The sequence below is a fragment of the Macrosteles quadrilineatus genome, unplaced genomic scaffold, assembly GCF_028750875.1.
Source record: "Macrosteles quadrilineatus isolate MER2022 unplaced genomic scaffold, UCM_ALF_1.0 Scaffold_3__2_contigs__length_128488019, whole genome shotgun sequence".
NCBI classification, from domain to species: domain Eukaryota; kingdom Metazoa; phylum Arthropoda; class Insecta; order Hemiptera; family Cicadellidae; genus Macrosteles; species Macrosteles quadrilineatus.
The window spans coordinates 68,873,102-68,896,040 of NW_026542596.1; the positions used below are offsets into that span (position 1 = coordinate 68,873,102).

General features: G+C 35.1%; 1 protein-coding gene across 1 annotated transcript in view; it reads right to left on the reverse strand.

Annotated features, from left to right (window-relative positions):
• The window catches only part of LOC128990504 (sialin-like), a 61,272-nt gene that overhangs the window by 29,608 nt on the left and 8,725 nt on the right, over positions 1-22,939 (reverse strand). Inside the window, exons 2-3 of the mRNA XM_054412878.1 lie at positions 9,310-9,363; positions 2,213-2,433 (exon numbers count right to left, since the gene is read on the reverse strand). Coding sequence (XP_054268853.1) covers positions 2,213-2,433; positions 9,310-9,355 — 267 coding nt within the window. The 5' untranslated portion in view covers positions 9,356-9,363. The remainder of the gene's footprint in view (positions 1-2,212; positions 2,434-9,309; positions 9,364-22,939) is intronic.

A 22,939-nucleotide genomic window follows, 5' to 3' on the forward strand; every position in this document is an offset into this window, starting at 1 on the left:
AAGTATTTCTTTAATCTTTCTCAGTAATAGCTAGTCACGGGTTGTTCCTGAATTATATTGTATTATTGTTCTAATACAAACGAGATAAATTCGTCTATGTTCACGGTCGTATAACATAAATTGGAGGCTATAACATCCTCACGAAGTTGAAGCTACTGTTTTAAAAATATTCAAGTGTATTTTTTATTTAAAAAATGTATGCTTGAATAATCATTTACAATTCGAGTTTACTCCGTGATTAATAAAATAACCCTACAAAAACACTTCAATGTACTAAATCTGTTGTCCCTAAGCTCTACAAAAGTAACCATTTAAACAAGTTGAAAAATGTAAGGGGAGATAGAACTAGATATAAATACAAGTCGTAGTTACGACTAGACCTAGGTACAATAAAAATAGAGAACGAGTCGATTTAAAGAGTCGTTCTCAGAGCTTAGTCAGCCTCCGTTTGCCTCCCCCTCGGCTCAAAACCCGATTTGTCCCCAAGTTTCCGTGTCCCTAAGTTTCCTCGTCCCCATCTTTCCGGACACCCTTGGACCATTCAGAAACGGCGATGTCTCTGGCATTGTCAAATTTAAAATGTGTTGAATTTCATGTTTTCTGTTCAATAACGAACAATAGGCCTAGTATTTGGCTAATTAATTTGGAAGACTAGGCTAATTAAAAACGCAAATAAATGTTTTGTTGTTCTAACTAAAAAGACAACAACAAATTGAACAAATTGAACATATTATTGTTGAGTAGATGAGTAAATATCACTCTTCAAATCGAGCTGGTCCGATCCCGAGGAGGTCGATTCTTAACCTTAGATATTATTTGTCGCTGATGGGGGTTATCAATGTGTTCATGGTGTTATCAAACTAAAAGTCGGCGGTAGAGAGAAACAAGATGACGGGCCGCTCCCTTTCAACGTTTGAAAATTCCAACGGCATAAAGAAAGAAAAATAGGAAGAAAGTTAAGAATTTGATCATTGTTTGAGGGGGGCGTTTTTTAAATAAACACAAACCCATAAACTTTAAACTTGCAAAATAAACTGAACTAGAGGTCGTCCAGTGGTCGAAAACTCGACCAAAAATATGTAATGTACAGACTTCTCTATTTACACCCTACGCTGTAAATAAAACATGTGATTGGAATTTCTACTATTTGTTTTGATGTTTATATTGCGTAGTTATTTCGTCACTCACTAAGGTCCATGAACATTTTTTTTTTACTTTCAATTCATTTTTGTGCTTATTTTTGAGCTTATTTCATTTTATGAAGGGATTCTACAAAGTTAGATGAAAATATCTTTCCAACAGTATGCGTAGATTTTTACTGCGATGCACATGAGCTGAGAAAAATGGCTTTAAAGAAACAACCTTGCCTATATATATATATATATATATAGATTAGGATTTATGTTTCAAATTGTAAAATCATTTACATGCATTACTGTTTTGGCTCACTTTATGTTTAATTTTTCACAGACGCTGGTTTTATATTAATTTAAAGGATGTACATTAAGATCATCCTAACCGATCTAAACCAGTCACTCCCCTATCTCAAGTATGTTGTTAGTAAATACAATCTAATCCGGGAACATAAATGAGAGTTTATCTTATCAATTTTACAATAGCTTTTAAAAACGCAGCATTTATACAAATACCGTGGACAATAAAGATAATGAGCACAAATCAATTTTACGAGTAATTTGCATACTTGTGATTTTTAGATCAAAGCTAATACAGTAAAACCAATACCATAATGTCACAACAGCTGGTGGTTTTATACTTACTTTTCGTCAAACTGCAGCAAAAACAGTCGTTTTAATGCATGCGTTGTGGGTATAAAGTAGCATAGGGAGTAAAAGTGGTGTTAGTCCCTAGGGTGTAAGTCTTTCAACTCAGTTGTAAATTTCGATTATAACTAATTGTTATCGAAAATGCTGGTATGTATCAATTGTTTAATCGAATGTAGTTAATTGTGGCATTATTGTAAATAGTTCTACATATCGACCATGACCAACCTCCCGTGCATGGAACGTATCTAGCCAAACAAGGGGTGAGCCGGTAAGGTACAAAGGTAAACTGTACTGATAAAATGTTTCGGCAGTGACCAGGATCCGAACCCACGACACTATAGCTCGTTGTTTCCATTAGCAAATAGAATTGAAAACAACTAAGAAGTAATTTTGGGAGGTTATTTGAAAACTATTTTGGTTTAACTGACCGGTGTGGAGAGTGTGGACAGCGGCTCCGAGTCTATGGTGACGTTGCTGATCGGAGTTTCAGCCACACACTCTGAATGTATCACTTCCACACCGTCCTTGGTGGTGTTGGATGGCACCACCATGTCTACTATGGCGATGGTCATGTTCACCCGCAACATGTAGTTCACCATGAAGCCGAACAACACCATCATGTTCAGTACTTGGCGACATGTCAACTTGTCTGCAACAAACGTACAAGTTACAATCAACAATCAACGATCTAATAGTCAACATTGACTGAGTACAAGAAGGATATTGTAGGACCTTTTCGTTGAAGCTTTAGGTTATGCCTTTCTAAATGGCCGGGGCCACACTTGTAACTTTTAACCAGCGAGACTGTTGTTTTCCGTTTTCACGTGCGACGCACGTGGAACAGTTTGACCGTGGCCACACTCGTCTTACGAGATAGATTTTTCGGGCAAACCAGTGAGACTGATAGAGCATGCCACATTGGCAATAAAAATCGTCTGTGTCCGTGTTCCGCCTCCCCCCTCCAAGTACTAAATCAGTCAGGTTAAAACTAGAAACGTCCGTGGAAAAAATTCAGCGAGATAAGATGAGTGTGTTCACTCCCATAAGCCGCAATGCCCCGCGACTAGTTTTACGTGCAACGCCCGTGGGGTGTTAGTAGAGAATACACGTGCAATTCCGTTTTACCAGCGAGACTGACAAACGCGTTCACGGACGTTTTTACTCTAGTGTGGCCTGCCCCATATACCGTAATGTATCTCTCAAACCCACGGGTAACGCCCGTGGAAAAAATTCAGTGAGATGGATGAGTGTGGCCCCGGCCAAAAACCTAACCCAACGTAAAATAACCTAACACTAAACAAGATTTGCAGATAATTATGAAATAACTACATTAGAAAATAGTGGCAGTGAATTTAAGTAAAGGTCCTATATGTGTTGACAGGTTATCGAACCAAAAATGACAGATATTAAGGCTTCAAAACTATGATAAATAATTCTAGGTTTCCGCAGTCATACTAAAAGCCGAAATTCCAATAATTAGAAACTTCAATTCGATCGTTGGTTCAAAGCAGTTCAAAGGGAGTAAATGTTAATTAACTTTAGTTTGACGCTTATGCTGGTGCGCAGGTTCACGCAAACGCTAGTAAAATAGTATACAGTGATTTTAGTGTGAAAAAAGTTTTTAAAGTGTTTGTTGTTGAGTTCGTGTTTGCGGCATTGTCTTTTACTAATAAATACCTTTAATTTTATGTGCATATCAACCTATGCTTACATTTAAGTTTTTATTCTGACTCCTAGTGGGCCGTCTCTCTGAGGAAGTAGCGGATCACTGAATATGTGATAAAATTGATTTTTATGTCCAGCAACTTGGTGCAATGTTTTGTAGTTCTATTAAATATTTCAAAAATATTTAACCGACCCGGGACTTTTTGTACATCTTGTATATACATATATAATAATAACATGTTGGATGCAATACATAATGATAAACTAGTCTCTTACAATAAAATATACAACTCATAAAGAATCGTCAATATCTTTAGCGTCGAGAGCTGTCGGCTTGATTATCACATTGATGTAAAATAGCGAGTCGCGAGTGTGAGCATTTGGTAGTCAATGTCTGAGATGTGAACGTGTCAACAGCTGACTGAAACAGTTCAAGTACAAGGTTAAACATTTGTGTGATAATGTATTGCTCTCAGCCTTACAACCATCAGTAGGAACGGCGACAAACAAAATAATTATCTCAGCTATGGAGAAGTGTCTATTTTACAAGTTAATTTTACTTAAAAAAGTAAATACAACTATATATAATGGTAACGGCGAAAATAAATCTGGGCATGATTTTAGACTGTTAAAAGTATGTATAGAAAGGTCAGTGTCATCCCACAAGAGTTAAATTACTCTAGAGTATCAGTAAATTACACGTCACTCCCCTGTCGTGTCCGTGTCTAGGGAGGGGCGCCACCCCCTGTACCCCCCCCCCCGGGGTAACCCTCCTTTGACCTTAGACCTCCGGTGTAAACATCATCATCCCCTCCTTGTGTTGACGCGTGGAACACCACAAAGCATAAACACTCTTCATTCTACCAAACACAGTTCAAAGGTCTTTCGTGTTTTTAAAGTTAAAATTTGGAAAAATAAAACTGCTCTGTATTATTCCATTGAGATTACTGATATTGAGACAAATTATGAAAAAATACAGTTGTATTAAACAAATATTTTGGAAAAATCAAAATTATTGTTATTAGTGAAAATAATAAATTTGCTGCGTTAGTTTAAGTATTGTTAACATTTAAAATATGCAAACATGTTTGGGCCTATTATTTAAAATAAAGGGATGCGTAAAAACTTCAAATTCAACCAGTAATTGCGTTTTGTTTACAAGTACAAACATGTTAAATAGCTGGGATAGTATATTACGTTACTAGTCCTGAAAATATGTGTTCACCGGACGAGTGTGGCCGTTCCCGTGCGAGAGCGGAATTGCCACACGAGTCCTGTGAACACATTTTGGACGAGTGACGTACGATAGTTGCCATAAAATCTGCACAAATCCTTATATATTACCACCAACTAAAGGACCAAAGTCACTAGTCATGGTTATGTTTTGGTTTATAACCACTTATTACCACCCAATATACAGTATAATCAGCTGATTGGTGTCTCATTATAGTACAGTAGTACCATTGACTATATATACATACAGTACCTACTGTAGATACTATATACCTACTGTAGGTATGTATAGTCAATGGTAGTACGTAATGAAACCCCATTTGATTAAGCTGATGGCAAACAGCTGTTTTCTGGACCAAATTCTTACGTGGGAAGTTCGTTAAAACAGTGTAAAGACCCATAAAGACCATTATGTTATACATAAAATTTATAGTCTATGAATTTGTCAAGATAGAAATGATACTAGGGATGGATTGTAATTGTTACCGTTATTATATATACGTAAGGGGCGAATAATTTTAAAACTAATTAGGGTAGTCAATTTTCCCATTTCAATTTTAATCCAATCAAAGTTACAGTGGCGCGGCGTCAAGTTAATGATCCCGGTTCAATTGTTGACAATCACCAACGTCGATTGCATTATTTAGTACAGGTAAAACTCACTTAAGAAAACATAAAAATTAGTCCATTCATGAAACTTGCAGGAAACGTAGTAATTACCATTAGGTATTGTAATCTGAAGAGTCCCTAGTCATAGTGGGGGTGGAAGTACCATTTTATGGGGTTTTAAGTTTATGGGGGTAGTGATTTTGAGAAAATTTTAATTTATGGGATCCAAGCAAGTGGGGTGTCGTTTTCTATGTTTCTTAGGATGCAGAATCGAAAAAGAACATAATAAAAGCAATACAACCGACAGTTTGTCAGAAGAAGACTAATTTATTATTGAAAAACTAAATATGACAAATTAATTAAGGTAAAATAATCCAGTTAATTAATATCAATCACCTATTACAAAATTGATCATGAGTCTGTGTCACATGTTAAAGATGTGAGGAAAATTAACGAAGAAACTGGTAGTTACGCCTCTTTAACCACCACGTGTCATATTGTTCATTAGCTATCATCACCTTCCATGGAATCGTCAGGGTCTCTAACTCGTTCCTCTCCATCACCGAGCTTAGTAGTGGGGATGGGATGGGTAGCATAAACATATTCCAGTTCTGGCGATGATCCTGCAACTTAGGGTGAAGATAATATATAAGACCAAGTATGTAAAACCGCCCAGACCCCAATTTTTAAGGACCTTGGTCGCCCGTAATGACGTCATCAATATGGCGCTCGAAAGAGGATGCTGGGTCGCTATGAATTGGTTATTATACCAAAATGCCTGAACCGATTTTAATTAAATTTGGCATACAAGTGCTTGAATACTATATCTAATCCCAGTTTGTCAATGGTCGAGTTTGATTGGGTCATTTCAAAGTGGCGGCCGTTAACAATTAAAATAATTAAAAATTGTTTAATGTTTTGTTTTTCAACTCTCTCCAGAAATCTTCAGCAATCTTTCATTTTCCTTGCAATCACAGGTTGTGATGCCGTCTCTGCATTTCATGGATTAGGCAAAATACCCACGATGCAGCAAAACTGCAGATTAAGTGAGTTTCCATTTGCCTGATTTGATTTTCAATTAAATCCATTTCAATAACATTAAGTTTAGTGTTAACTAGGTTTGCTGCTACGGGGAGGGTAATAAAGTGTGTTTTTATTAAAATATGAATAGGTTAAATAAATTCACCAAGCTTTATCAAAATATAACCATAAACTAGCAAAATAACTAATAAGGGTATTCAAAATAGTTTAGAGAGAAATTAAAAGATTTTACGTTTAGAGTGGCAAACATGAGAACCCAACTATAACCCCATATATCCCCCAGAACACCCCGTTCTCATGGTCCGATCATGCCGGTTCGCGAACTCGTTCGTCAACATTGAGTAATTTTTGCTTGAGTTATTACTTGAGTTGTGCTAACGTTCTTTAAAAAGTACACGTCTACAGTCATTAACGCTGTTAAAGTTTGATGTTATGTCATATCGAAAAGTACAACAAATCTTTAGATTGATTCTAACGAGTTCACAATCCAGCATGATCAGACCATAGGAACGGGGTTTTTGGGGGGATTTATGGCGTCAAAATTGGGGTTTGTCATGTTTAACCCTCTATAACATTTTCCAATTTCTCTCTAAACCATTTTTGATACCATGATGAATTTGAATACCTTAAAAACCAAATAATTTTGTTTATTAAAGTGTTTTTGTAAAAATATTGGTTACCTACCAAGGAAATTCAAAAATTGTAAATTTATCAATCACATTTTATTCTTATGGAGAATAAGTAAACTGTTGTAGTTAACTCGTTTATGGATATATTTTGATAAAACTTGGCGAATTTATTTAACCCATTCATATTTTAATAAAAAAAACACACTTTATTACCCTCCTCGTAGCAGCAAACCTAGTTAACACTAAACTTAATGTTATTGAAATAGATTTAATTGAAAATCAAATCAGTCAAATGGAAACTCACTTAATCTGCAGGTTTGCTGCGGTGGGGGTATTTTGCCTAATCCATGACATGCAGAGACGACATCACAGCCTGTAATAGCAAGGAAAATGGAAGATCGCTGCAGATGTCGAGAGAGAGTTGAAAAACAAAACATTAAACAATTTTTAATTATTTTAATTATTAACGGCCGCCATTTTGAAATTACCAAATCAAACTCGACCATTGACAAACTGGGATTAGATATAGTATTCAAGCACTTGTATGCCAAATTTCATTAAAATCGGTTCAGGCATTTTGGGATAGTAACCAATTCATAGCGACCCAGCATCCTCTTCCGAGCGCCATATTGATGACGCCATTACGGGCGACCAAGGTCCTTAAAAATTGGGGTCTGGGCGGTTTTACATTCTTGGTCTTATATATTATCTTCACCCTAAGTTGCAGGATCATCGCCAGAACTGAAATATGTTTCTGCTACCCATCCCCACTACTAAGCTGTCAAAACGATGATGGAGAAGAACGAGTTATAGAGACTCTGACGATTCCATGGAAGGTGATGATGCATCAGTAGCTGATGAACAATATGACACGTGGTGGTTAAAGAGGCGTAACTACCAGTTCTTGGTTAATTTTCCTCACAACTTTAACATGTGACACAGACTCATGATCAATTTTAGCGAATTTCCCATATAGGGAATAAGCTATTACCGCAGTACTCATGGTAAGACCTGGACGCGGGACCGATTTTTTTTTTCGTTTTGAGGTCCCTAGAGGCCAAAAACACCATCCGTTCAAATTCATATATATATATTTATTATTTTCTTGCATTTTTAGGGCTACTAATATATAAATATATAAATATATACTTATATATAAATATATAAATATTTATATATTTATATATATATGTGTGTCCGTTAGCACGATAACTCGAGCAAAAATGATCCGATTTTGATGAAATTTGGTACAAACGTGTAAACCTACGTTTATTCGAACGAGTTCGCAATCCAGCATGATCGGACCATGGGAACGGGGGTTTACGGGGGGTTTTATGGGGTAAAAATAGGTTTTTCCTATTTTTTACCCAAAAAACATAAAATTTAGCAATTTCTTTTCAAACCATTTTGTAGAGCTTAAAAAAACAAATAATTTAGTATATTGAAGAGTTATTATGCGCCTAATGGTTACGGAGAAAATTCCAAAAAATTGTAAATTTAAAATTCCAATGTTATTCTTATGGAGAATAAGTAAACTGTTGTAGTTTGCTTGTTTATGAACATATTTTGATCAAATTTGAAAAATATTTTTATTTCTTACTAACTATTAACATTTTACAAAAAAAGAACAGTTTTACCCTCCCTGATGCAGCAAACCTAAGTACTTGTTAAACTAATTCTATTTAAATAGGGAATAAATGTTATATTTTTAAGTAGACATTTCAGTGTAAATCCAATCAGTCAAATGGAAATTCGCTTAGTCTGCAGGTTTGCTGCGGCGGGGGTATTGTAATAGGTGATTGATATTAATTAACTGGATTATTTTACCTTAATTAATTTATCATATATAGTTTTTCATTAATAAATTAGTCTTTTTCTGATAAACGGTCGGTTGTATTGCTTTTATTATGCTCTTTTTCGATTCTGCATCCTAAGAAACATAGAAAACGACACCCCACTTGCTTGGATCCCAAAAATTAAAATTTTCTCAAAATCACTACCCCTATAAACTTAAAACCCCATAAAATGGTACTTCCACCCTCACAATCACTAGGGACTCTTCAGATTCCAATACCTAATGGTAATTACTACGTTTCCTGAAAGTTTCATGAATGGACTAATTTTTATGTTTTCTACTGGTTTTTTAGTATAATTTTACCTGTACTATATGATTTCTTTGTTACTAAAATAGCTATAGTCTCTGTATACGTAGTTGTCAGCTTATTACAGTTTATTAACAAAGCAATTCTAGTTTTAAAGACTTCCCTGACCACGGTTCAACCTATATAAGTCATATGATGTACTGAGGTTAGTTAAATGGCAAACATGAACTGTATTATGAGACTCACCGCTCAGTCTTCTGAAGCATCCTTTATCAGAGGAAGGTGTGGCCATGATGGACCCTGCAACACGCAAAGCAAACATACAGTGTAAGTTCTCTTTAACACAAGTTTAGATAAGAATCAGGTCAATAATTAATAATAATTGTTATCTGTAACACTAACGTCGTTTTTAAAAACACGCACATTCATCAATACACCCTTTGTATTATTACAATGAGCCCCTTTAAGTAAATGTGCTATTTTAACTAACATATCTGAGTACATACATAGATTATCTTCCAACTATTGATAAGCGTAATTCATCAGTTAAAAAAATTTTGCGTTATCACGAATGTGTGTTCACATCCGCAAGATACGGAACAATTAGGCCTAAATGTTAAAAGAAAGAAAGAGATTTATTTTCTCTATTACACTCATATGATTGTACAGGTGTGTAAATAGGAAGAAATATATGCATATTAACTTAATGCTAATAAGTTGTCCATCCAGGATGACCAAGCTAAACAAAATAATGAATTATTTGCTTTATAACTGCCAAAAATCAAAAATGACATTTGTAATGTTTGCTAAAGGAAGATATAGAGCTTCGCAAGCAAAAACCTTAATTTAATTTCCAGAACTTACAATTTAAGGTAGACTAAAAAGAAACAGCGAACGAAAAACATACAAACATTTATTTATATCGATTTACATTTTAACAACAATTTTGAATATGAAAATCCTTTGATCATGAAAGGTCTATCAACTATAAACAAGTTAAGTTCGAAGTTAACTCTGAGCGAGTCGTCGAACCCGTTTTCCTGAAATAATCACTCGACAGTGATCGTTCTCTGAATATTCATACTCTATGTCACTGAGGCAATCACTCGCCCAATATTTATACTCTGTGTCTCAAACGACTGAGATGGAACGATTGTTAGTGAAGGTTATTTTATGTTGTCCATTTATCACTCCCGCCCTTGATTGCGTAAAACGTTGTAGGCGAGGGTTTGACCCATATTGTCACATGACAAACTGTCATTCCGTCAAATTCTTGTTCGAACACATTGGCATTGCTCTATAAAAATGTAAAATAGTTTGTGTGGCGTTGAATTGTGAGTGAATACAGTTGTTATACACTCATTACCAGCGACCACAGAATTAAAATTTTAATTCTGTGGTCGCTGCTCATAACTCATGTAGGGTGAAGCGAACAGGAGTGGTAGAGCACGGGACTTTGGTCTCCGAGGACACGGGTTTAAATCCCGCCAAACACCAGTTGATTTTGTCTAAGTTATAATGCCGCAACTTCTGGGCCTATTGTGAAGCGATGTGGAACTCATAACGTTGTTAGTTAAAACAGAGTGTGTTCTTTTATAACTTTGTTTGTCTCTGCCGCTCAACTGGACCGTGCAATGACGCTTGTTTACGAGTAAAAAACCAGATAATATTTTAAGTTTAAACTAACAAAAACCATTTTCTTCGTCCGTTTGAATAGGATAAAATTGTTCAAATTTCAAATTAAGTGGTATTCAACATTTAAAGCAAATTACAGCCTGTGATCGCGATGTAGCTTTTTAAATAATTAAATTCAGCGATTGTGGTTTCACTTCTCAATCCCTTGCTTCGGATTCATTTCTTTCCGAACACAACAACTATTTCAGATTGTACAATCTTACTACACAATGGAGTTTTGACTCATAAGGCCAAGAAACAAACCAATCTACACATTTTTGCTAGTTATATGTGGAGTGTTAAATAAATAAACAATTCATCAAATTGTTATCGATTATAACCATTTCAAAAAGTCTATGCGTGGTTCTGATGTTATTGTGTATACTAGAAAATACCAACTTGATCAACTTCAATGTTCGAAATATTATATTAAATGTAGAAATATTTCTAAGCCATGCGTACTGTCATAGACTAAGCAAGTAGACTCCTCATCCCATTGTAAATTTTGAAGCTTGTTTTTCATGTCTAGTTCATGTACGTCCACACTGATCGCTGGGGTAGACCACATTTTGTTTCTATTATTTTAGGGTTATTTTCATGATTTGTGCTTTACTATTTGGTTATATAACAAGGGGACCAGTTATTCTTTATGATTAAATCGTTTTATATGATTAAATGAGGTTTTAAATGACTGAAATAACAAGAAACAAATTGTAAACAAAACATAACCTCTACAGTTGGACGTACAGAACAAACAATAAAATTGGCTTCAGCTGTTCCATAAGGATGACAAATCTACTGTACTGTATAATAGCATTCATACAATCGCATTTGCATTCGAGGATAAGATGCACATTCTACGTAACCTCATAAATACAGGTTAACGTTTAAAGGATAAAATACTGTAGATGTCAAATCTAAACATTGTATTACATTTCAAAATATCAGTAAGGATAAACGATCATCCATGAGCCTTATTTTTGAACAAAATATTTTTCTAACCTTTTCCATTGATTCGCTACTACGAAGGTTTCCCAGGTTGAAATGTTATAGTTATCTACAAATCCTGTTTCGAATTAAATTATTTTAGGCTGTGTTGGGTTGGGTTAGGGAAAGATATGTTAGAGCCAAGACATAACTTAAAACTTCAATTGCGTATTGTTACATACAAAGATGCTTGTGGTAGGTAGTGGAAGTAAATTCATGGAAAAGGTCCTCATTTTCTTTTTTCTCAGATTAAATGATACACCAGTAATTAAAGGGTTGGAAACAACCTCCGTTGATATTCCTTTGCAAAAATAATCTTGCAATTTATATTTTTGGCCTCTCGATGTTGGGCTATGTTTAGTCTGGAGAATTACCGTGGACAGAACAAGTGCCAAACGTCGGCAGACGACATTGAAAGTGAGTTGAGAGTGGATGCCAGATGTTAGGTTAATTTTAACTGTACTCAAGTATACAGACGCCAAGATGATCAAGTGTAAATCAACAGGGGTTTATGAGCATGAAAGTGAAAGAACACTGACACAGTTCAGTTGGTTCAGAAGTTGCTTGGATGAAAATATTTACTTTTAATATCAATGGAAATTTTTTTTTCGGCTGGTAACCTTTTTTCCTACTTCCCTGTTAGTTAACACAATCTCACTAATTAAATATGTCTCAAATAATTATCTAATAGAAATGTACATTGACTGTATGCATAAAAATTTTATTACTTGGTTTTAATAGAGCATTAAAGCTTGACTTTGACCCAGTATAAAGCAAGGCAAGCCAACGTGAAGTGGTCTGAACTGGAGGTGACTCCAGACTAAAATATCTCTATCTTCTCAAATCTGGTAAAGAATGTTGCCTCAGATATTGTGTGATGTTCAGTCTGTCCGCTCTCTAAAATAATAGATAAAAAAGTAGATGCATATTTTTTAATAGAAAAGTGCCCAAGCCCTCTTCGCACCATAAATGTTTCGTTTGAATCCTTGATTTCAACGCTACAGTTCGTTTTACTAAAACTTGCTTTCCACTTATTTTAAGTAAACATTATTCATACTTCAAACACTGTATACTTCATTTATTGAGTTTACCTTTGAATTGTTTAAACACAATACTTGTACATACATATCAAATTACTTTGTAAGTACAAAACGTTTAAATGAATCATCGGACTCATTTAATCCATAGCCACATCCACTACAAATCGCAAGTTCGCTATCTCTAAACATCGTTTGAGTGAAGTAGACCATGCAACATATTCCACTAAAAAATCGGACCATTGTGAAGTTATTCTTTATTAAATACCCGTAATCCTTATCATAATATAATTAACGCGATCTATTTCCTCATTATTGGACTCAACACTACGAGATTAATTAAATCTGTGCCAACTCATGTACTGATGGAAACTTATATTGCGTGTAGGCCTAGGTTAGTTCAAAAGTAACACATCTATCCTTATATATAATACGTGAAGGCGATTTCTACGAAACACTACTCTTCCGTTAATAATGGACGGATTTTTACAAACGATGTGTCAAAATATAGTATTTTTTATGTAGACACCCCCATTCCCCAATTCCTGTAATAAAAGTTCTCGGGCTTGGCCCCACAGGCCATCAAAATGCCAATGCATTTCTTATGAAAAAAATTTTGTCTATTTAGCAGACGAATAATTTGTATTAATTACAGCTGTTCATAGTAAACACATGATACAAACAAGAATGTTCGTTTTCAGAGTCAGTTCGTTTTCAGTTTCGATAACTGGAGTGGAGTGATTGATTAAATTATCTTTGAGGTGACTCTTTTAAGTTAAGGAAAATTTTGACTGTTATTTGTAAAAAAAAACCGTTAATACTTAGCAATTGCTCGAATTCGAGCAACAGGTGCACTAGTACATGCTAGTACTTATTTAATACGCAAGCAGATTTTTTGTGACAATTACTCCTCCGAAACTACTGAACCGATTTTCATGTTTTTGGTGTCATTGGAAAGAGCATAACGTGAAGCTGTGCAGGAAACTTTCTTTTTAGGGATATAATGATAGAATGAGGCCCTGGAGCCCTTTAAAGTTTTGTATTTCTCCATAAGATTAACATTGGAAACAAAAATTGTTATGAAACTCCAGCTGTTGTCAGAAATCAAAAGTGAGAAGAAGAACATATGTTAATTGTAAACAGTGAATAAGTTTGCTAATTTAACAGTTTGCTAAAAATATTTGCTGACTTGGTTGAAATTTGTTTTAAAATAACGCCTGTGATACAAAATACCCCCGCCGCAGCAAACCTGCCGACTAAGCGAATTTCCATTTGTCTGAATTGATTTTCAGTTAAATATATTTTAATAACATTAGGTTTAACGAGTACCTAGGTTTGCTGCTACAAGGAAACTAATAAAGTGTGTTTTTGAGTAAAATATTGATAGCTTAGTACAAAATAAATAAATTTGCCAAGTTTGATCAAAATATATTCATAAACAAGCAACTACAACATTTGACAATATTCTCCATAAGAATAACATGGGAATTTTAAACTTACATTTTTTTAATTTTATCCGTTACTAATAATCGAACAAAAATACTTTTATATACTAAATTATTTGTTTTTTTAAGCTCTTTAAAAAGGTCTAAAGAGAAATTGGGAAATTTTGTGTTTTGAGGGTCAAAAGTGAGAAAAACCAATTTTTACCCCATAAAACCCCCCGTAAAGCCCCGTTCCCATGGTCCGATCGTGCTGGTTCGCAAACTCATTCAAGTTTATCCCGCTTTACACCTTTAAACCAAATTTCATCAAAATCGGACAAAAATTACTCAAGTTATCGCGTTCACGGACGTATATATATATATATATATAAGTCTATATATATATATATATATATATATACATATATAAAAATTTGAACGAATAGTGTTTTTGGCCTCTGGGGACATCAAAATGAAAAAGTAAATCGGTCCCGGGTCTAGGTCTTACCGTGCCACCTACGGTAATAGCTACTTCCCTATAGGGAAATTCGCTAAAAGGTAGGCTACTTATCAATTGCTCGAATTCGAGCAACAGGGACACTAGTAAGTGATTTAAAGTTTGAGCTAGGCCTATTTACTGAATCTATTTCAAGTTACTACCTCTCTAAACTCGTAGTAAAACAACGCTGTGACAGGGCTACAATACTACTACAGCTGACCGTTATAGCGAGGCCCTCTAAATCTCTATGAAGCTGCTCGGGGACCCATTGCATGCTAATATATCTTGATGAATTATGTATTCCTATTGTAGTAAAACTGGCTGCTGCAAGGCAACTGTGGTCATTTTAGGTGGAATCAGAACTAAATAATGTTATGCAGATACGTCATTCAGTGTCCAATAATGATTTACTGCATATTTGTCATTTAATACAAGTTTATTTAACTTTAAATGTTTTTCTCTAGATGTCTCGCCCTAATCTGAAGTAAATCCACGAAGTTAATGCCAAATCTTATACTTTGTAGGGGTTTCTTTCATGTTTGCACGAGGCTTGTTAGTAAATATGTGAACTAATAAGGTAAAATTTGAAGAGTAATACAAACAAAAATACCATTTTATAGTGCAACTATTTATTTTAACCCGTAAGTTGTTGTCAGGTTCAATACGTACACAAAACAGTCGAGGTTTTTGAAGTTTTCATAAACGATTACCAATACAAATCCATTCTGTTATACAGGGGTTTTTTAGACCCTAACACAACCCAAATTACAAGTAGAAATCAAAAGAAGCATGGCTGCCAACTCATGAGCTTATTCTGGCCCTTAACAGTAACTCTCTAGTCTTCATAGCTGTAATTAGGGATGCGTTTGAAAAACACTATCTACGAAGTTACCCTGGACAAGACTTTTGTCTGATAAGACTGCAACATCTGTCTTCTTCAACAAACTTCAGTGTCAGGCTCTGAAACCCTCGAGCTGTTAAAGCATCCGGTCCATTCCCGACGCTATATCTTCACAATCAACTTCTGTACCAGTTTCAGACCTTGGACTGATGTGAGACGACGGACACATTTCAAGTAGGAATGAATGAAGACTACGGGAAGAGTTGCCAGCGCGCCGTCCCTGTGATGCCCTACATGTTGTATTTATAGTCGACCTTGCCTCAGAGGGCGAGTGCTTACAAGTACATCAGTTCAACAGACACATCTAACAGCTGTAGATCTCCTTGCAAAGACATTGGCCTACTTCGTATTGTCTTGATAGCCTATCACAGAGCTTGCCAAAATATCAATTGGCAGATCCTATGATAAGTAAGGCGGACTTGGTCTAAATAACCAAAGACAATATTCTAAAGGTCTTGTGGATGTATGATGGACGGGTGGGCGTCGTCCAAGTCTGGAGCAGTTCTCTGAACGGGCTGACAGTAGAGCGGTTCCATAATATCCGCAACAAGTCGGCTACATACACTCTGCAAAAGAACTGGTGATTATCAAATGTAGTTAATTAATCTGTTATTTGGTGAATAAATTATTAGAGTTCTCTAGCATTTTGACGAGTCTAAAAAAATTGAAGACTACAACAAACGTTTCTGTCTGTTGGACCGAAGGAAAATAGACTGTGACAGTCATTTTAAATATATAATTAGGCGGAATTAGTTTCTCGTAGCGTAGCACAACCGGATGGAATACTTCTGATTTGTTTGAAAAATTTATTTGAAACTAACATGTAACCCACATTTCTTATCTGAAGGTCAAAATACTCCATGGAATTGTGTGTACTTGTTAACGTTGGGCGTGTGGATCTAGGCAGGATCTTGAACCGTTGGCTTCACTGGACAACAATATTGATACTTAGCTGTATGCTTATAAAATGAAATTTTAGCTCAGGACCATTATTTGAAATTTTCTTATTCAGTGTAAAATATTTTCAGTTTATATCGTGTTTGGTTTTGTTACTTTGAATACTCAAAGCTATGACTGTGTTTCTAGATTTTTAGATTAGTTTATGTAAAAATTGTTTAAGACGGAAGAATTGAGACAAATATTAAATTAGTGAGTATAAATTTAGATAATAATTCATATTACAGTACATCGAAGTTTTATGTAAATGTTTAACTTTGATGGTGAATCAATATAAATATGTCTTTAACAGGTAACTTTAAGTTAGATTACACTAAATCTCGAAAAAAGACTGCTAAGTCTTTGTGTAAAAAGTAAATTTAGATACGGATCCTAATATTTTAACTGTAATATTTTTACACGTTGTAACCAGGTGTATACATGTTATAGACACGAATAGTACTTGAACAGAACCGGTATGGATCATAAAAATAAACTAATGACGTTGCTGTCCCGAATCCAATACTAATAGCATTCACATTATAATATGGTTTAGACAAAACCATGAAACAACTTAAAAAATGATTTTATCGCAGCAGAAAAGGGCAATTAAGACAATGTTTAATTTGAAAAGAAAAGGTTCGGTAAAACATCTTTTTATATCTTGGAATACTAACGGTTCATGGACTATATCTTGGAAACTATTATTTATGCCTAAAATATTACAAAAAGTCAGGTATCAAACATAATTAGTCATAACTATAACACAGTTAAAATAACACATTGATCAAAGAAAGTTAATCACGACATATTTGCCATTATTTGCTTGTTGTTGAATATATAATTTAACAAAACCGTATAAAATAAATGAATTAACAAGTCTAGACTATAGGCTGATGTGAACTACAGTAGCATACCTCTTTTAGTGCAAGATATGATCACGATCACCGACAAGGAAGCAAAAGTTTCCTTTATTTTATTTTATTACTTTAATTTCCTTAGTCAATGATATGATGACCAGGGTGGCAGTGGCTGAGGTGACGTCAGCGGCGGTGACTCGGTCAGTTTTAGCAGAGCTGGCAACTTGTCAGCTGTTTTATATCGCAAACATGTCAAGGTGGCTGTGGCTTATCAGCTGTTATCTGCTGACAGTGACAGTAGCAAGGTGTAATGGCAGACAGGTGTAATACACACTCGGTACGTCACGTGTCGTCGTTTGTGATAAGGCACAAGCTAAGAACTATCAATCCTTCTTGACATAGATTTGTTATAATTATCACTTTTCGGCATATTATGAACAATTATCTTATGCACATTAGCGAAATCTATAAGAAATGAATCCAGAAACAATATTTGACTTTGAAACAATGAAAGAGATGTTTCTCAAAACATATTGTCTAAGCTAGAGTTTACAATTTTTGTTCCAAACGGTTTGTAACTACACCATTACTAAAGCGTAACACTAAAAATCTTGAATAAATCCATTTTCGTTGGACATTTTATATTTTGCTCCAATAAAAACTATAATAAAAGAATAATCTTTTCATTTACAGCTTGGTAATAGATCATTAGGGGAAAAAGTTGTGTAAGATTAGGTTTATTACACGATTAATTAAAACTATCTCGAATCAATGGTTTGTGTAGAACACAATTGCATTGTAACACAAAATGATTCTGAGTTGTTTTGACAATGGTTTATACAGCAAGTCACCCAAAGCTCACTACCCCTACAGAGAAGTAAAGTACAGAGGAAGGTGGCCGTCTATCACACTAGTCAGTCACTGTCACTATCTCCAGGGCATCGAATAGAGATCGATGCTCCAGGGAAAAAGAAGAGAACAGCAATTTGTGTCAACAATTATCCCAGACTGATCCGTTCCCGTCAGAAGAGTTCGCTAATGGAGGAGTCAATATGATGGTCAATTGGCATTTATCTGCTAGATGAAGGTTATTCTGCTAAGTTATCCGTTACTAAAGTGATTGTGAACGTGGAGTGTGGAGCACATGTGATGTACATGTCGATGAACTATCATACACGTCGTTTAACAGATTACACAATTTAACATCACGAGTAGTAAATAACAATGTGTTCATGACGTTTCAGGATCCTGAATCCGACTCCGTCCTCTGGAGGGGAAGTATTTTAAGGTTTCAATAAAAGTATACAACCACAGTCGACGCTGGAGGAAAACAATACAAACCCACAGAATAAGTAAAGCTAAAAATACTTCAAAGTCCCTAAATAAAAAAATTACAACCAAATAAAGAATTTTGAACCTGTTAAGCGAATACGTGATTATGTGTTACGGATTGTAGATTTGGCCAGGACAAAGCTCAGGGACTAGGAATGTTTCCCTTCAGGGTCATCTATGATTGATTATATTTGAATTATATATCACTGTATATGTTAATTTATAGGTGACCTAACTCAACGATAAACTAGTCTCACGACCAGGCTGTCTGATGTTCATGTCTAGCCAATGTCGCCAACTGTCACACGAGGATGTACTTTCACATTTGATAGTTGGTAAACTTGTCAGCTGCAATCGCAGCTTTCGATACGCAGCCTGATTTTAAATAGCGGAAGTCGAAAATGGTTGGCACATGTTGCATGCGGGAACTTTATATTTACGATTTCATCAATGCAAACTCAGTACTGTGTCTGTATGCAATCATGAAATGTGGGTTTGTTTGAGAAATTATAGGCCCCTACGCATCACCCAAATAGTTTATTCTGGTTTACAACATTGTTGACGTCAGTTAGCAGTATTTTTTACTTCACGATTTCAATTCATTTATTTACAACTATCAATTGAGATGGGGACGCCACCTAGGTGGGTATTTTAATCTATGAGTGAAGGATGAGTGTAGAATGGAGTGGGATGATCTGTGTAGCTGCACTGACTTAAGATCAGCTGTTCTGTTTCATCAGCCCAATGATCAACGACAGCTAGGTCCAGTTTCGAACTATCAAAAAGCTAATGAATTTTCTCAGGATCGATCCGGCAAATAAATGATAAGTGGCGGTGATTTAAGTGAGTTTTTGATTAAGTGTAAAGTGCGTTTCCATACTACTAATCAATTAGACCTAAACTACAACCAAATAGCGTCCTCCACATAGAACATATTGTTATTTTGCGTAGTTACGTATATTTTGTTCCTTACAGGAGTACAAATGGATAGGTTTTATTGAGACGGATATTTGTTTTTAATAAATAGCCTACTGTAATAACGAGAAGCATCAGAAAAGCTTACCAGTTACGTCACTGCGTCCTGTTTTGATTAGATTAAACTGTGTCATACCATAATTTAACTAATTAAATGTATGATCTCTCAGCGCTATAACTTAGTATTCAACCCGTTACTCCATAACGAGCAAGAATTGGTTATTGTCTGATGAAATGACAGACAGAGCAAAGATTACAATTTTAGTTGTGTATAGTTTTACATTCGCAGAACATAGGATATGATTTTTACAATGACACGTCTGTGCACGTATTGAAAGCAGTGGTTTTTAGCTAAAAAGTTTACCAACTATCATTGAGAGAAAGTACATTATTGTTGGACAGTAAGCGACATTGGCTAAGTAACTGATTTCCTCATACTTTAACGTAGCCGATTATTGTATAAAATTTAAATAAATCAACTGCATAAATTTAAATGAGAGGACATATCTTAAGTATGGCATCGTTCAAAAGATGGGTAGCAATTAATTGTAAACGGAAACGTAAACAATTTTGTCGAACTAACAAATGTTTCGTACAAACCTGACCCGTACTTCAAATTACAATTGAATAATTGTCCACAATAGAAATCTTGATTGAATATAAAGAAATAGGAAAATACAGGGTATCCCCCGAAGAAGGGATCTAGATATTTGATTTTAAATCACTAGCCCATTCATTCACCGAAAGCCTGGAAACTTTACACAATTTATAAAGTAGGGTTTTAAATGTTCTGTGAAAGTTTCAGCTTTCTAACATTTCCAAAAACAAAATGGTTGAAAAATTAAAAGTTTCACTAATTTGCTTCGTAAGCGAATTATTTCCTTGAGTTAAGTCATTACCTGATTTGTATGCCGCGTTACAGTTTTGACCCTTATTGTTGAACAGCTGTTCCACCGGAGAATATTGCTTGGGCCATAATTAATTACAATAAATTTTTGAAAGTTGACATTTTCACAAAATCGTTACCAACCCGCAGTTGCATAAAAATCAATCGCCTCTTCGTAGGACTGTAAATAATTTTATCAAAAAAATTACAACACACACAGAGACGTCTAACCAAAATAAAAATAAACTTTGATTATGTTGACATTAGACTATCTGTCCACAATTGCAGTTCTCCGCGGTTGTGTGGTCAATGATGTTAACACGTGATATAGATAATGTTAACCTGTAACCTCAGACCGAGTCACTGGCCTCTACATCTACTACATACAGTCTACAGAACAACCATCTCACAACCACGATCACAGGAAACATAGGCCCATGTCCAGTGGTAGCGATTTGGTACTTATAGGGATTATTTTCAGCGATTTTGTTTGTCGCTTTAAAGTTTCAAGCGATTTCAACTGACAGCGTAATTGAAAAAATTGTTGATGTTATCATGTAAAGTTTGTTATATAAAAATGCAGAAGAGATATCCTGATGCGGAAGTAATCTATTCATGGACTGGTGATGTGTTACCTGAGTACACTGACGTTCTGTGATTTGCGTCATAGACTAGGAGAACTTCAAGTGACCGTCTTCAAAGTTTGCCGGTTTACTTCCTAAAAGTATATATAACACGAACAATTATATCAATGGAACATTAATTAAAAGCTGCATTCTGATGACATGTCGACGATATGAGTAGTAAGTAGAAAAGGTCATACAACCAAAACCAGTAGAAAGAGATACTACTTGCGATTCGGAGCCTAATGTATCAGTTTCAGTTGTTGCAATACTTTTTTGGTATCGTAAAAAAATGTTGTAAGAAAGGTTTCGAAATTGTTCAGTACAACCATTGACTATTGAAACTAATCTTAACTTATACAATGGCTGAACAGATGAATAGTTAAGTATTTTGTAATGCAAATCGGCAATATGGTTGTTTTAGTAATCGCGATGAACAATGTTTTAATAGATATGTAACACAAACGTGTTGTTTGTAAATTTGAATCAGGCCTGTGTTATACTTTTTTGGAAGCCTCAAAACATGAGACAAATGCTAGTTTTGAATAGTAAAGGTTTTTAAGAGTGTTATTCTTTCAATGAGTGTATTTTTCATTCTCAAAAATGTTCTCCAGCTAATGGAAGAAGATATCAAACGTAATTAATTAAACGACAATACTATCTCTTGTATTAAGTAAGAAGCATTTGATAAATGGATGTTTGCAAAATATCCATGTATAGCATAATAATGTCAATAGGTTGAAAGTTCCGCAACATTTCTAGCTGAAAGACCAAGTGTTGGACGTTTCATTCAACACGTTTTAAACCACCGACGATGAAAATACCAGTTACGTCGACTGGTTTGAGCGAATTTCATATATAGGGAATAATCTATTACTGTAGTAGGCTACTCATGGTAAAACCTGGACCCAGGACCGATTTACTTTTTCGTTTTGAGGTCCCCAGAGGCCAAAAGCACCATTCGTTCAAATTCATATATTTATTTATTTATATTTGTGTGTTTGTGTCCGTTAGCACAATAACTCGAGCAAAAATGATCATATTTTGATGAAATTTGGTATAAACGTGTAAACCTACATTTTTCGGACGAGTTCGCGAACCAGCATGATCGGACTATGGGAACGGGGGTTTATGGGGAGTTTTATGGGGTAAACATTGGGGTTTTCCCATTGTTGACACTTAAAACATAAAATTTTGCAATTTCTTTATAAACCATTTAGTAGAGCCCAAAAAACAAATAATTTAGTATATTGAAGCGTTATTATGCGCCTTACGGAGAAAGTTCTGAAAAGTTGTAAATAAAATATTCTCATGTTATTCTTATGGAGAAAACGTAAACTGTTGTAGTTTGCTTGTTTGTGAACATATTTTCATCAAATTTGGAAAATACATTTATTTCATACTAAGCTATGAACATTTTACAAAAAACCCCTTTTTTACCCTACCTTTTGCAACAGACCTAAGTACTCGTTGAAATAATGCTATTTAAATAGGGAATAAATGTGATATTTTTAAGGAGACATTTTAGAGTAAATTCAATCAGGCAAATGGCAATTCACTTAGTCTGCAGGTTTGCTGCGGCTTATACGCAGAAGTTGTACACGGTAGGCCTACGTAGGTGGTCCGGGCGGTCCGATCTTTCGCCAGACGTGTCGGTGTCAGAACCAGCGTCGGTGTCGGTGTGGTCCGGTTTGGCAAAGTTTCACGCAGTCGCAATTCCAGGGAACATGTGTTATATCACT